This window comes from Neohortaea acidophila, assembly GCF_010093505.1.
Source record: "Neohortaea acidophila strain CBS 113389 unplaced genomic scaffold BDY17scaffold_8, whole genome shotgun sequence".
Taxonomy (NCBI): Eukaryota; Fungi; Ascomycota; class Dothideomycetes; order Mycosphaerellales; family Teratosphaeriaceae; genus Neohortaea; species Neohortaea acidophila.
This window is the reverse complement of record NW_022985517.1, coordinates 1173385-1188901: the sequence shown is the minus strand read 5'-3', so window position 1 is coordinate 1188901 and position 15517 is coordinate 1173385. Positions and strand designations below refer to the sequence as shown.

The 15517-nt window shown below is 57.4% G+C and overlaps 4 protein-coding genes across 4 annotated transcripts; 2 read left to right on the top strand and 2 right to left on the bottom strand.

Annotated features, from left to right (window-relative positions):
- Positions 1–276: 276 nt before the first annotated feature.
- Positions 277–3894, top strand: BDY17DRAFT_189902 (uncharacterized protein). Its single transcript, XM_033729998.1, has one exon. It carries the CDS (start codon positions 509–511, stop codon positions 3767–3769), a length of 3261 nt encoding a protein of 1086 aa, XP_033588092.1. The 5' UTR covers positions 277–508; the 3' UTR covers positions 3770–3894.
- Positions 3895–4562: 668 nt separating this feature from the next.
- Positions 4563–9591, top strand: BDY17DRAFT_312223 (uncharacterized protein; the record flags this gene model as incomplete). Its single annotated transcript, XM_033735606.1, has 2 exons — positions 4563–9412; positions 9474–9591. The coding sequence occupies 2 exons, from the start codon at positions 4563–4565 to the stop codon at positions 9589–9591; spliced, it is 4968 nt and encodes a 1655-aa protein (XP_033588091.1).
- Positions 9592–10503: 912 nt separating this feature from the next.
- Positions 10504–11943, bottom strand: BDY17DRAFT_326204 (uncharacterized protein; the record flags this gene model as incomplete). Its single annotated transcript, XM_033737476.1, has 1 exon — positions 10504–11943. The coding sequence occupies one exon, from the start codon at positions 11941–11943 to the stop codon at positions 10504–10506; it is 1440 nt and encodes a 479-aa protein (XP_033588090.1).
- A 177-nt stretch (positions 11944–12120) lies between these two features.
- On the bottom strand, positions 12121–15361 carry BDY17DRAFT_254035 (uncharacterized protein; the record flags this gene model as incomplete). Its single annotated transcript, XM_033731392.1, has 3 exons — positions 12121–12810; positions 12865–13299; positions 13352–15361. 3 exons carry the CDS (start codon positions 15359–15361, stop codon positions 12121–12123), a joined length of 3135 nt encoding a protein of 1044 aa, XP_033588089.1.
- Between the last annotated feature and the right edge of the window lie 156 nt (positions 15362–15517).

Here is a 15517-nt window from a genome sequence, read left to right as displayed (position 1 = left end):
CATCATCATCTGCCCAGCTCATCAGTGTTATCATGTCTTGCATTCTCCAAGATCGCTCCTACGGAAAATTATCACATGCAGTGTTGCAACGGCGTCCAATCTTCCATCTTCTCTACTGCCTCCAACGGACACTCCTCCGCCCAGCAAGTCCAGCATCCGCTGGGCTTTCCTATTTCACCTCGCAATGAAGAAACCGACAGCCTCGAGGTCATTTAATTATGATCCGTCTCGCAGACAATGTCCAGTGGGTGGCTGACCCTGCATTCCACCGCTTCATAACAAATTAGGCCCCTGCAAAACATCTGTGCTTGTTTTCCATTCCATTCCAGTTGGCACTCCACTTATGAAGGCTCGTCTGGCATCAAATGCACCTCTCCTTTTCTTCATCGCACCCATCTTTGTCCAACTACCGTCGTTCATTTGATCCTTTTCCTTCAATATCTCCTCCGCTTCACAGAGGCAGAAAACAGCACTCTCGTTTCCAACGGTCTCAGGCGAGATCGACAAGATGGTCAACTGGCGCAACGGCGTCGCCACTTTGCTGGCCGGTCTGGCAACATTCGACATTGCGCTCGCTGATATCGTGACCGTCTTCGCATACCCAAGCACGTGCTCCGCCATTTACACCTCCAAATCAAGGCCTCAACACACCAAGACCGTCCATCACACCATCACAGTAACTCCATCGCCCGCACCCGATCACGGTCACAACCATGGCACTCCCTTCTTGCTCGAGGTCCAGACATCTTCCGGCAACACGCGCAAGAGGAATGCGAACATCCCCATGTACGTCCGTGCCAACGGCTTCACCACTCGCTCGACGGAGACGGCGGGTCACTACATCATCCAAAACGGAATGTTGACCACCGTCCACGGCGGCTACATCTCTGAGCCCGTGGGCGTTCGTCACAACTCTTTCGCCATCAAAGGCCATCTTCAGTCCGAGAACTCCACCTTCCATGTCCGAGACGGCCTCTTGGAGTGGAAGAACGACAACTTCACCAATGGCATTGCCCACTTTTACGAAATCTTCCCCGCTGGACGTGCTCGAGCGGGGGAGATCCTCGCATATTTCTACGGCCCGTTATTCAAGGACTGGACTCCTGTGGTGCTAGTTGTAAGACCTGTCACCACTACTGATGTCAGCTCTACATCCTCGACATCTTCTTCCTCGGCGACCATCTCCACTCCTGGTCTTCCACTGGGCACTGGTCACGGAACCACCATAATCTCCTCGAAATCCACGGGCATGTACCAGAATCGTTCCACGACCAGTGTGTCAGGCCCTGCAGGCTCCCCCACAAGCTTGGTAGTAACCCCAAACGGCCAATGTGGAGGGGTGACTGGCTACACTTGCACTGGCGGTAACTTTGGGCCTTGCTGTTCAAAGTACGGCTTCTGCGGTACTGGCGACAACTACTGCTCCGAGCGTGTTGGCTGCGACCCAGAGTTCGGGACGTGCTTCAGCAACTCCACAAGCACGAGCACGAGCGTAACGATGACCACGACAGCAAGCAGTATGCAGGTCACCAACACCTCTCCTCCGACTTTCACTTGTCCTACCGACAACGGACAGGTCTTGACAGATAATAACGGCGTCCAATACAACATCAGCTGCAACGCGGAGATTACGTCCATGGCCTACAACTCCATTGCCGTTCCCAACTCCTTCGACCAATGTTTCGCTCTTTGCGATGCTCAGCCACACTGCACTGCTTTCTCCTACGCCGGAGGCGCCGATGGTGTCGGTGCGGGCATCTGTTCATTCCAAAACAGTACCAACCCCCACATCACGCGTGACGTTCCTGGATTCGTTGCTGCGATTCGTGTTTCGAAATTCTACAACACCTCATCAATGCCAACGTCGACTTTCACCTCTCCCAACGGACCAATCGGCCCAAATAATCCCATTACTGTCAATAACACTCTGCCGGCCAATTCCACCGCTACATCTACCGCTACGTCTACCACCACCTCTCCAGCAGCACCTCCCTGCCCTACATCATCAGCTGCCCTCTGCGGTTCGAATTCCACCTCACCAAACACCACCTCGACTACCTGCTCAAGCGCCGGAGGCAACACGTACAACACGACTTGCGGCGTAGAATACAGCGGCACCACCATCAACACCACCGGCATCGTCGGCCTGCCACCCCAGAAGCGTGCCATTGAGTACACTCTCGGCGACTGTCAAACGCTCTGCGATAGGTACAAAGCCTGCGTTGCATTCAATTACAACCACACGAGTGATGAGTGTACTCTTCTCAGCACGGTGACGAGCCAGAAGAAGGCGCCGGGCGCCATCGCTGCCGCTGTTCCTCCGCAGGATCTGGCTCAGAAGACGAATCCGCCCACGACTACGACCACGCCGATGTCGACGATGGGAAGTACTGTGACTTCTACGGTGAGCTCTGGGGTTATTAAGCCGGTTTCCACCCCAAGCAGCAGTTCAAGCATGACAATGTCGACGCCCATTTCTACGACATCTACCACAAGCTCGACGACGTCTTCCTCAAGCTCTGCCAGCAGCTCAGTATCAAGCACGAGCTCTCATTCCTCATCGTCAACCACGACGTCGACTTCTTCATCGTCGACTGCATCGCCCACCTCAACATCAACGTCCACCACCTCATCTACCACCTCCTCGACAACAGCATCCGGAACGCCCTCCACCTTTGATCCAATGTGTCCCGCAGCGAACGGAACTGGCTTCACAGACACTGCGGGAAACCTGTACGAGGTTCTCTGCAACACCAATTTCGAACCTGGAGCATTCAACGACAGCAGCTTTGCAACCCTTGGCGCATGTATCGATGCCTGCCATGAACAGAGTGCCGGATCAGACGGTCCCTGCGTTGCGGTGTCGTACACGGACGGCCCTTGCTACTTCCACTTCGGATTCACGGACCAGACCAACGATACTGGTGTTGATGCAGCAGTGCTTGCATCGTACATCAAAGCTACGCCAGCCACTTACACTCCGGCATCGTCAACTTCCACGTCAACGAGTACTACTGCCACGTCAAGCTCTATCTCCAGCAGCTCCAGCAGTGTGACATCCGCACCAACGTCTTCGTCTTCTGCCTCCACGACAAGCACTTCTTCCTCCTCTACCCGCACAGGCTACCTCGTCCTCGCCTCGCCAACGCCCTGCTCCTTCGACGATCCCGCCGGCTCCGACGAAGACGACAACTACTGCCCCATCACCCTCCCCTTTGCCATGCAAATCTACTCAAAGTCGAGCATGACGACCTACGCCAGCACCAACGGCTACATCTCCATCCTCTCCGGCAGCTCGCAGTACTCGGTGCAGAAGTTCCCCGCCAACAACATCCCCAACAACACCGTCGCGCCTTTCTTCGACGACATGTACCTGCGCGGCAACTCGACGCCACAGGATGGCATCTTTTACGAGATTCCGGCGTCGGGCGACAGCGTGACGTATGAGTATTATTTGAATCGAGGCACTACTCAAGGCACGGTGAATGCGAGCGAGACGTTCCATTTCACGGTGTCGTACAACATCACGACGCCGGGAGTATTCCTCTACACGTACTATCAGACGGGCGGGGCGAGTGATAGCGGGATATATGCAGCAGTTGGGATGCAGGGTGGTGAGTACTCACCCGTCTTGCCGATGGGATGTCAGGCTAATTTGATGAACAGTCAACTCTGCAGGCACGGAAGTGGGGTATACGTATTCATTCCAGACTGCAGATATCACGCCTGGGCTGGTGGTGAGCTGCAATACGCAGACGAACAAGTGTGACACGGTCTCGGGAGGCTCGGGTTGAGGGTGGAGTGGTTTTCGGAGTGGAGTCTGGCCTATGAATTCCCTTTTCGTCATGTAATTTGTCAAATCAATTGTTGCGCGTGCAGCCTTTGAATTTGCCTACCATTCGTCCATGATATGAGAGGGCTGGTTGGGTGTCGACGCGGTCGTCGAATTAGAGTTTCACATTCTCTAGCTCGACCTCGTATTCCCACCAAATAGAGTTCACTAGCGCCTTTGGAACCCACTTGACGGCATTCGCTTGATGGACGGCGCGGGATGGTCGACGTACGGCGGCTCGTGGTGTGTTGACGAGTGTTTGGAGTACGACGTTCCTGGTCTTCTGCGGTCTTGGCTCGACACTGTTGACACCACACACACCTGGTCGCTGCGTGTCGAAAAGCCTGCTCGTCGCCGCGACTCTACTCCCCCCGATTCCTGCAGACTTCTCCCGCGCCAACTACACTTCATCGCATCATCGCACGCCCCGGACCTGCGACATCACGCATGCTGCCTACGAGGAGGATGAGAAGCTCTGCGCAAGCTCGACATAGCATGCGCGCATGGGCGGGGGATCATCTGGCATACTCTCCCAACCCTTCCTCCGCACTCCTCCCGCGCTGAGCCTTCGCCATAAGAGAAGACACCACACCCCGCAGCCATGCAGAGTCCATGGGGGCAACCAGGGCAGCGCCACCCTTCTGGCAGCGGCTCCTACATCCCTCCTCCTCCCCCTCCATCTGCGCCGCCGAGTGCAGGAATGCAGCTCCCCCCTCCGCCGCCTCGACCAATGCCTCATGCTTCGCCGCCGCATGGCTCCTACATGCCCCCTCCTCCAATTCCGCCTGGGCACATGGGCGGCCTGTACCCTCGCCAGCCGCAACAACAGCAGACCTACCCTCCTCCACGAGAACCGCGCGCATACGCCCCCACGGCATACGCAGAGTACATGCAATACCCACCCTTGCCTCCCGAAAACCAACCTCTTACCTCCGCCACCTACATCCCAGATGGTCTCAGCTGGGGTCCAGGCGTGGGAAACCCACCCTTGGATCCGCAGCGCTCGCAGCCAAATCGTCCTACAAATTACAACTACGATGCTTACGCGGAACACAATAAGTGGCTCAGCAACAACAATACCTTCTCCGGCCCCGCATCCCATCTTCACCCTTCCCAGCATCAAGCGCATCTCCAGATGCAGCATCAGACACTCCCACCACAGACCACCTTCCCTCCCCCCACGCCGACGTCGCGCCAGAAGACAGTCATGCTGCCTCCCGCCAAAGAAAGAGAAGAATACCAATCCTCGCCTGCGCAAGATCAGATGAGGCAGCCTGCGATACCACCCATATCGAGCCACGGCAGTGAGCGCGTGGGTCCGCGCGAGCACGCGTCAGACTCGCCAGGCAGTCCGCAAGACCAGCACTGGACAATCGACCGGGTGCAACAATGGCTTCAGGCGAACTCGTTCAGCAAAGAGTGGCAAGCCGCTTTTCGCCATCTGAATGTTCACGGCGCGCAGTTCCTCGACATCGGCCGAAGTGGAGGGCAGCGGAATATTGGATTCATGCCTCAGACCGCCATCCCGCAGGTGTCGAGAGAGTACACGGTGAATGGTGGAGTCTACGACCAGAACCGCGAGCGAGAAGAAGGCCGGAGATTGCGGAGATTGGTGAGGGATGTCATTAGTACGGGTGGGGGGAGTGCCCCGGCCAGCTCGACCGCCGTGCCGACAACGCGAACTGATCGGCGCCGTGAATCTACTTTGTTCTCGGGCAGTGGGGGCACGGAGGGCAACCTGGAAAATTCACCCGATCTGCAAAATCGAGGGCACGGGGGTCAATTCGGATCGACGCCAAGTACTGCTGGAGGCACCGGCGAGGAATCCCCCGGCCAATCCATGCCTCCTCTCCCGCCCAGGCCGGCAAATACTTCTCATCCTCGTGCACATACCTACGACAGCGCAGTCAGCGAAAGCATGCGAAACGACGTCGCCAGTATCCGGAGTCACTTGGGCAAAGATGCTTGGAGCTCCGTCGGCGACATTCCCAAGCGCCACTCTCCCAGTGCGAGCGGCGAAATAGGCACAGCAGCTACGCGGACAATGTCAAACTCACCTGCGCAAAGCCCAGGCCTGGCCAATGTCAAGCCGGCCGGCGCTGGCGCGGGTTACCGCTATTTCAGTCATAGTCGAGGCGTCAGCAGCGAGACAAACATTGCCAAAACCTCCATCTCCCCGGCCACTGCACAGGGCCGGACAAGTGATCCACACAAGGCTGACGGCGATGCACCATTTCCGAAGCCTGCGGATGATAGGCGCCGACATGCGACGGAAGGCGGGCGGCCGATGTTGGAGAAGCGGAATAGTCAAGACAACCCCGTTAGTGCCAAGGACCACAAACGAGGCTTCCTCGACAAGTTCCGGCGGACGGCGAAGAGGGACGATGCTCATCCTTCTCCCGAAGACGAGCACAGTCCCGCTTCTCCATACGCCACGCGACCCAGTGATGCCGGTTTCTTCGGCAAGCAAGCCAATGGGCAGAATGTCGATGCTGTCAATTCGCACGGAGCCCTAAACAGTGCCCGACAAGTGCCTCAGGATGATGATCGCAAGTTTGTCTTCGTCACCCCGGACGGCTGGAATTACAGATTGGTGGACATCACGCTTGTCGAGAGCGCTGAGCATCTGCGGAGGGTCATCTGCTTCAATCTCGGCTTGAGCGAGGGTCCCGACGTTTCCATGCACATGACAAGTCCCGGACAGACGGAGCACGAGGAGCCTCTGAACGACCAAGCATTACTGAATGCGAAGCGAAGCGCAGCGGATGGTCTGGGGAGCCTAAAGCTTTTTGTGAGGGCACCGAACGCGCCAAATGCCGCACCGCAAAGTGCAGGTCTAGGCTTGCACTTTACGCAATCGCCGCCGCCACATCTCCCCAACGCAACCGATTCATCGAGCAACCAGCCCCCCGCGACTGTCGATGGAAGCAGAGACATGCCCGAGCAGGAACGCCGCGCTTTGCTGGAGGCGAAAGCGGAGGAACACCGACGGGATACGGAGCGAAAGCAAAGTGCATTCCTTGAAGCGCGCAAGACAAGACTCGCAGATGGCAAAGGCGTGCATGACTTTGACGAACTGCGATCCCCCAGTCCCTTGGCGACCAGTCCACGCCCAGTATTGCTAGACGGTGGTGCGGATACGGAGCGCAAGACCGACAACTTGGTCCCGATGCGTAGGCCGCCTCCGGTTCCTGAGCCGACCAATACTGTCAGGAAGGCGGATAGTGTGAAGAAGAACAGTGCCGCTGCTAACGCTCTCCGGACGAGCTGGCCGAATCGCAAGGACGAGCCGTGGAAGAGGATTTCGAATGGCTACATTGCGGAAGAGGGTGGTAGGAAGCCGTCGGGTATCGCGGGGGCCTTGGTCGGTGCCGGAATGGCCGCACGAGCCATTGGTACACCCTCGAGCGCAGCCGCGCCATCTGATGAGAGGCAGCAACCGGCTCATCGTCCGAGCGCGGTGGATCTCAACCTGAGCCGCATCGATTCCCAGAATCGCGCGTCGCCTCGTAGCCCCTTTACGGCCTCCAAAGGTGGCCAAATCTTCAAGATTCCTCACTATGCGGACAACGCCGACAACGAAGATCGGGATGAAGATGAAGATACGCTGCGAGCAAGCCAGCAACCGACGCTCAAACTTGACATCCCTACCAACCCCTCTATGAACAAGGTCAGGTCGACACAGCCCGTGCCCACGCCCGACTTGAGTCCGGCCACGACGCAGCCAATGGTGAATCGCTTGAATCGACACAGCACTCGTCGGGGGCCGAGCTTTGAACTGCCCGCGAAGCAGGTAGACTTCCAGCGCAGCCCGGCGGTTGTGCAGGAGGAAGATAGTGAAGACTCCGACGATGGACTCTTTGCTGTCCCGCTTCTCAAACACCAACAGCAAAAGGCTGCTGCCGCCCGATCGGGCTCCATGGCAAAAGCCCAACAGGTGCTGGGGATCGGCAGCGAGTCCCCAACTCATTCGCCGAATAAGCCCGAGTTGAAGCTCAAGACTTCCAAGGCAAATATCAAGTTTGAGGCGGCGCAGATGTCCGAGAAGCGAGGCAGTGACGATACTACCGATCGAGCAGTCCCGTCTTCGGCTTCGTACTCCACGGACTCCCCGGATGAACCGCTTCGTCGTGGCTCGCAGACGTTTGCCAGTGACATGTGGGCTAATCGTCCTCCGGCTGAGGGCATTGTGGAGCATCTAGACGACTTCTTCCCTCATGTTGATCTCGATCAGCCGGTCGTGGAGGAGGGAGCCGAGCACCCAGAGGCCAGTCCTGTTTCCATACAGCCCAGCACACTCGGGCCCAATTCATCGTCTCAGGATCCAAAGGGAAGTGGCAGGAGCATGACACCACCCTCGAGCGCCGACGAAAGCGATGCAGCTTCCCGCAAACCAAGTGTCGCTCAACAGAGCATGCGCAAAGCCGTGGGACTCGGCAGGACGAAGAGCATCCGTGATGTCGTGAAGAAAAACTACAACATCCCGACCGGCCCGCCGCAGCATATCCCCTCGACTTCCTCGTTTGCATCCAGTCGAGCGAGCGGAACTCCAATGACTACGCCGCGGATTGCCATGCTGCAGAACGAGGGCGGCATTGGGCGGAGGAAGAGCACGAAGATGTTTGGCGCGAGGATTGAGCAGGTGAAGCCGCAGCGTGGCAGTCGCTTGATTCACAATCTCGAGACTATTCCGCAGGATACGATACCGCGGGGCAACATGCATCACCGACATCCCGAGCGCCAGCCTACGTTCAAATGGATGCGCGGTCAACTGATTGGCAAGGGCACCTTTGGCCGTGTCTACCTCGGCATGAACACCACCACCGGCGAACTGCTGGCCGTCAAGCAAGTCGAAGTCAACCCCACCGCATCCAACACCGACCCCGCCAAGATCCGCGAGATGGTCAAAGCCCTCGACATCGAAATCGACACGATGAAGGATCTAGACCACGTCAACATCGTGCAATACCTCGGCTGCGAGCGCAAGGAGTACAGCATCTCCATCTTCCTCGAGTACATCTCGGGCGGCAGCGTGGGCTCGTGCATCCGCAAGCACGGCAAGTTCGAGGAATCCGTCGTCTCCTCCCTCACGCACCAAACGCTCAACGGCCTCTCCTACCTGCACAGCGAGGGCATCCTGCACCGCGACCTGAAAGCCGACAACATCCTCCTCGACCTCGACGGGACGTGCAAAATCTCCGATTTCGGCATCTCGAAGCGCAGCGCCAACCCGTACAACAACGACATTACTAACAGTATGCAGGGCTCCGTCTTCTGGATGGCGCCCGAGGTCATTCGGGCGCAGTCGCAGCCGGGCGGGGTCCTGAATGATAGCAGCGGCATCGATCCCGGCGATCCCGCGGCCGCGATGAACAAAGGGTACAGTGCCAAGGTGGACATTTGGTCGCTGGGCTGCGTAGTGCTGGAGATGTTCGCCGGCCGGCGACCGTGGAGCAAGGAAGAAGCCATCGGCGCCATCTACAAACTTGGCAGCTTGAACCAGGCGCCGCCTATCCCCGACGACGTCAGTTCTGTCGTCGGGCCGGCGGCGTTGGGCTTCATGTACGATTGTTTTACAATGTGAGTGTTCACTTCTTCTTGCGCCGGATGTCGAGACGCAGTGGCTAATTGTGGACAACAGTGATCCCGGCGAACGCCCGACTGCCGAAACGCTGCTCGCGGCGCCCTTTTGCATCTCCGACCCGCATTACAACTTCCTCGATACGGAGCTGTATGCCAAGATTCGGGGTGCTCTGTGAGCTGGCGGCGTTCCACATTTGGAAGGGGTTTCTTATATCTTGGTGCTGTGGGTGCCTGGCTGGGCCTGGAAGCGGATTTGGCGGATATCGAAAAGTGAAGGCGGAAGGGATGTTCATGACTTGTACGAATGTTGATGAAGTTCTTTTCGATGTATTGCTATCTTTGTGCGGAGGATCTGGAAGGTTGAATATCATTGAGACAGGCGAATGTTACGTCATTGAATACCCGCAAACGTCACTTCTTCACATGAGAGCGCACAGTGAGACACGAGGACAACAAGACGGGGAAAGCAAGTCATTCAATCCACTAAGCTAGGTAGCTCGCACGCAAGCAAAAAAATCAGAGAGTCCAACCAACAACGCAAAGCCAAACTCACTACGAGTGATGCACGGTAGCATGGGGAAAATGGTTGCAAAGCCCGAAAGCCCGCTCCATGTAACCCAGCACCATGGCATACCCATGTTCGCTCGTCCAGCCTGCCCTGCCGACGCCCCCTTCTTTCTCCCCTTGCGTGCTTTCCAACTGGCGTAACAAATCCAACGAAGCCTGCTTGCCCCTTTTCTGAAATTCTCCCTTTCTCTTCTCCTCCCATGTGCCGTACGTGGCATGTGCAGTCCGTCGCCGCGCTGTCCCGTCTCGGTCCCAGCCAAATACACAATCCGCGGCTCAGCACTCTCTTCCCGTTCGTGCGAAAAGCCTCGATGCAAAAAAACAGTAGTAGCAGCAGACAGCAAAAGCTGTGGGTATGAAAAACAGTCCCGCTCCACCGGTGCCTTTCCCAGCCCAAACGCCAAACCCAAAAAAGGAAAGAAACAGTCGTGGTGGTCGAATTAAGCCCAGCCGAAGAGTTGATATCCAGGAGTCACGACCCGGCACCTGAACCCCCTCGGCCTCGTCGGGAATTTCACCCATCAATCGTCGTCGACAGACGGGGCGTCCATGTCGGAGTTCCACCCGTCGTCCTCGTCGCATACTTTCTCTCCAATCTTGCCGTCGTTCACGTTCACCTCCTGCTGCTGGTCATCTCCATGCAAGTCCGCGAGCAGGGCATCCAGGAGGCGCTCATCAAGTTCAAAATCCTCGGCGGTGATGGCGTCGACATCGAGAGGGTCCGGAGCGCGAGCATTGGCATTCCTCTGGAGCTCCGTGGCGGAGATGTAGCCCTCGGGCGCTTGTGGGCTCGTGGTAGGGGGCGAAATGTAACCCTTGAGCTCGCGGGGGCTGGTTGATGTGGGTGACCAACTCAACCTCGGCTTCGAAGTAGGCGGCTGCTGGACAGACTCTTCATTGCCCAAGTCGGTCTCCTTCAGCTTGCGCTTCTTCCCTTTCGAATGCCGCGTCCCCAGCATCCCCAGCAGTTCAAGATCTAGGTCGTCGAATTCTTCGTCGGAGTCGTGGTCGAATTTGTCCTTGAATTCCGCCTTGCGCGTCCGCGACGTCGGCGGTGGCGTCTCCAGTCTACGCCCCGAAAGTGACGACTGACCAGATACTTGCTTCCCCGATCCAGTCTTCTTGGGCTTGCCCTTCTTGAGATCCGCAGCCCACTCATCCAGTCCATTATCGTCCTCGTCCATGACCCGATTGCGCTTCTTCGATGTCTGCCGCTGCGTCCCCGGGCTCCGGAAACCAAAAGACGATGAAGAGCCATTGTTCAGCTTGAGCCTCTTCGCTGCCGAAACCCACGGCCCCTCCAACTCCTCCACCCAGGGCGGTTCATAATCTTCGTCGTCCTCTTCCATCTGGCTCTTCAACTTGCGCTTCTTCCCTGCGCCCTCCGTCGTCGTGATCGATGATGGCGTCTTGTGCGTCTTCTTCGAACCAGACTTCTGTTGAGGCTTCCGGTCAGGCAACCCGCTGTCCTCGTGCCTCGTCCACTTCGGAGGCGGCATCAGCAGCGTGTCCAGGATCTTCTTCGCTTTGGCGGACATTGGTATCTTCTTCTGCCCTTGCTGCTTCGAAGCAGGCGTCTGTCGAGGCTTCCATTCGGGCAAGCCGCTGTCTTCGTGCCTCGTCCACTCCGGAGGCGGCATCAGCACCCCGTCGATGATCTTCTTCAAACCAGGCGACAATTCAATCTCGTCGTCTTCTGGCCCACCCTCCTCCATCCCCGGCGTACCCATCGCAAACGCTCGAATCGACTTCGAATATCCTTTGTACTTCTTCATGGGAACCTCATCGGGCGGATCGTCCTCCTCTTCGGCATCATCCTCCTCGTCTGTCGAAGTGGGCATCAACCCGCTGTCCGCGCGATTCGTCCATCTCGGAGGCGGCATCAGGATACTGTCCAGCTTCTGCTTCTGCGCAGGCAACAGTTGAGATGCTGGCACACCAAGCAATCCGGCCTCCTGCATCTTGCGCTTCCTCCACGCTTCAAGCGTCCGTGCTGTCGGAGGAGGCGAAATCCCTCGCTTCCGCTTCTGTGCAGGCGGCTGTTGGTCCTCACTCAATCCGCTCTCTTCCAATGTACGCTTCTTCCCTGCGCCATTCGATGCCAATTCCGCGCCGGTCAGTGGAAGGGAGTTTGACCCCTAATTAGCAGCAATGCTCTCGGGACTGATCAACGCGTTGTTGTCGGCAGTCCCCACATCGCCATCCTTCTCCGGATCGACCGCGGAATTGGAATCGTCTGGTGCATGTCGGGTGGTGGTAGGAGGCGGCAAGTCCAACTTCAGCTTCGAGATGGGCGGCTGTTGAGACTTCTGATTATTGCCCAGCCCGCTCTCTTCCAATTTACGCTTCTTCTTCGCGGCCTGCTGCTGCTCGCGCAACGGACGCTTCCGCGGGGAGCTGATCTTGCCCGTAGGCGGCAGGCGCGGTTTCGGGAAGCGTTGCTTCTGCGGCAAGTCTTCGTCTTCGACCAAAGGCTCGTCGTGGTTCTTGCGCAGCTTCTCGCGAAAAAAGTCGTGCACCAAGCCAATCTGATTGGACAGGTTGTCGACTGTAATCGGTTCGTAGGCAGGCGGGGGCTCGAAGGTGAGGCCGGTCGTAGCCACAGGACCTTGATTCTGCGATTGGTAGGCGCTGTGCACGCGGTTCTGCAGCAGGTGGAGAGGCACACTGAGCGACTCTAAGCCAAGCTCGTCGGCCAGGCCGAGTTCGCGGAAGCCGAAAAAGTCTTCTCCAATTTCTTCGGCATAGTCGCCACCCACAAACTGCTCGCTGCCGTCGTTGAAGGCGCCGACACCATCGACACCTGCGCTGTCGCCAAGTGCGGGGCGCTGCAGGATACTGTTAGTTACGATCAGATTGCAGGAGGGAGGAGTCAATCTTACAAGCAAGTCTGCAAGATGCGACTTCATCCGCTCATGCACCACGCCCAGCTTCGAGCCCAGCCGGTCAACATCGTCCTTGACGTACGTCTCAAGCGCTTCCATATCCAGGCCATTCTCATGTAGAGCATGCAAGACTTGCTCTTCAAAGGTGAAGCGAGGGCGACCTTCGTCGTCTTTGCTCGGCTCGCGGAATTTCTTGAAGCTGTTCACCAGCGCGCCAAAGTAGTCGGATGCAATGTCGGTCATGGCCTCCATCGCGGAGGGTTGGAATTCCTCGAAGCCAGCCTGATAGAAGACTTTGCCGATACTGCGCTTGAATGCCGCGCGGCAGACCCACGGAGCCATGATGGGTCCGTCGTCTGACACAACAACAGGCCCGACGTCCTGCTCGACAAACGGCTGAGGCTCGTACTTCTGGAATTGGTTCTGGTAGGTCTGCATGATGTTAGTACCGTCAAGTGTGTGAGAGGAGCGAGGAAGAACTCACCTGTGCCTGGATCTGCATCTGCTTCACGACACCAATCTTCGAGCAGATCTTCCGCGTCTCTTGCATTTGGCGAATGTTGGCTTCCATCTTCTTCGTGAATGTGCTTTCGGGAGACTTGAACTGCTCGCGAGGGAACATGCGCATGCATTCATCTGTTTGTGGCACGGCGTAGCCTTCAGAGTCGGTAATCCATTTCAACTTCGCGTCAATGTCGGGAATGGCGGAGAGGGAGGTGTAGTAGTCGGGAAGGGTGGAATCTTCGTCCTTCTCAATCCCTTCAGCAAGTGTCTCGCCTTGCGCGGTCTGTTCCACATCACCAAATCCCTCATCCATCTCTCCTTCTGCGGACGGTCGCTCGGATGGCGCCATCTTCTGCTGTCGCATCCACCTGCGCATGCCCGCTTTCGTTCTGAGCAGTGCAGGTTCGTCGACGTTGATGTGTTTCAACTGCTCGCCAACGAACAGACGGTGACGCTCGGCGGCGGCCTGTGCGCGGTCCTTCTTCGTGACCTGCTTCCACCCCTTGAATTCCGTGTCGTCTTCTTCTGCGTCTTCCGTTGAGCTCACGATTGATGCACCGGTAGCATCCACTTCCGTGATATCGGCTTGACTGCCTGGTGCGCCGCTCCCATGCACGCCGTTAACGCCTAACGAGCCCAACGGCGTGGCGTTTCCCGGGGGCGGGGTATTGAAGCCTGCTGAACTGGCGTCGTGAACTTCAGAGTCCGCACGCAGAGCTCCATTGCGAAGTCCGGAAGCCAGAGGGTGCATTGCTGGTTTGGGATCGGGCGCCGGCGTAGATGACAGTTCATCCACAGCCAAGGTAGGCGGCCGCTTTGATGAGGCCGATCCACCCTTTACCCCTTTCTTGGGAGCCGTCCTTCCTCTCGATGCCATGATGGGGGCGTCATCATCGTCACTTTCATCCGCATCCAGGGCATGCTGTCGGCGTTCCTCGGCCTCAACCTCTGCCCGGTCACGCACGGTGATCTCGGGGATGAGTGGGGTGAGTTTGTCCGTCTCCTTGCGCATGTAGAGTGCTTTCTTGCGGAGCGGGTGCGCGGGGTCTTGATTGTACTTGAGACAATTGCTCCAGATGAAGTTCAGGTCGTCCACAAAGTCCTTCTTGCTCTTGTACGCAAAGGACTTGAGCTTCTTGAGCATCGTGCCGATGTCCATGGGGTATTTGATGACGTTGAAGTAGTCGGGAGCGTCGCGTTTGTTCACGCGTTGGAGGAAGGGCTGAGCATACTCGGTCATGGCCTTGAGCTCCATGAGAACCTTCTCCGCCGCTTCGTAGAGCTCCTCCTGCCCCACTCGATCTTCCGACGCCCATTTGCTGCGACCCTTTCTAACTTCCGAGATGAGCGTTCTGAGTTGGTTATCTGAAGCCTTGACCAGGAAGCGCTTTGAGTCAATGCGTGCGATGAGGTGCTTGAGGGTCAGGCTCGATGCGCCGAGATCTGCACTGCCCAACGTGCCTTGTGTGGCTGCGGCACCCGATGATGAGCCAGCTCCTTGTTGTGCCCCTGATGAGGTGTTGGGCCCACCTGAAATCTCATTCTCCACCTCGCGATCCAGCTCATCCAACTTCTGCTGCTCAAGCATGGCATCTGCATCATACTCAAAGGTGAAGTACATGCCCTGAAAGGTGCGCTTCGCTGATTCTGCAGCCAACTTCTTGTCCTCCTCCAACTGTTTGCGCACATCTTCGGAGCTTTTGGCGGGTTCGGTGGAAGTGGCGGTATTGCTTCGGTGAGGTGGGGGTATGGTTGATGGTGCGGGGGAGCGTGTGGCGGTGGTAGTGAGGGTAGAAGCACCCTTGGACTTGAGCGGGCTTTGTTTGGCAGTGTCATCTTCCTCGTCACTGTCGTCATCGCCATAGTCGTCTTCCACGATTACGCGAGCGGCCTTTCGAGGCGGCGCTGAAGTCTTGGCATCGTACTCGCGCTGAGCGGACTCAGTGGTGGACTCGTCATGGGGAGTGCGACGTTTGAGTTGTTTGCGCATTGCCTGAGCATCGGCGCTGAAGAGTGTGGTAATGGTGTCTTCTTGTTGAAGCCATCGTGCCCGCAGAGCAGCGTGCACCGGATCGTCCTCCTCCCGCATCTCCTCCCCGACTTCACTGGCTGGGGGCAGGCCCAGGCTGGAGCCTGCAGTGCCATC

Coding starts and splice junctions, on each gene's coding strand:
- BDY17DRAFT_189902 (XM_033729998.1), top strand. CDS start 509: ATGGTCAACTGGCGCAACGGCGTCGCCACTTTGCTGGCCGGTCTGGCA.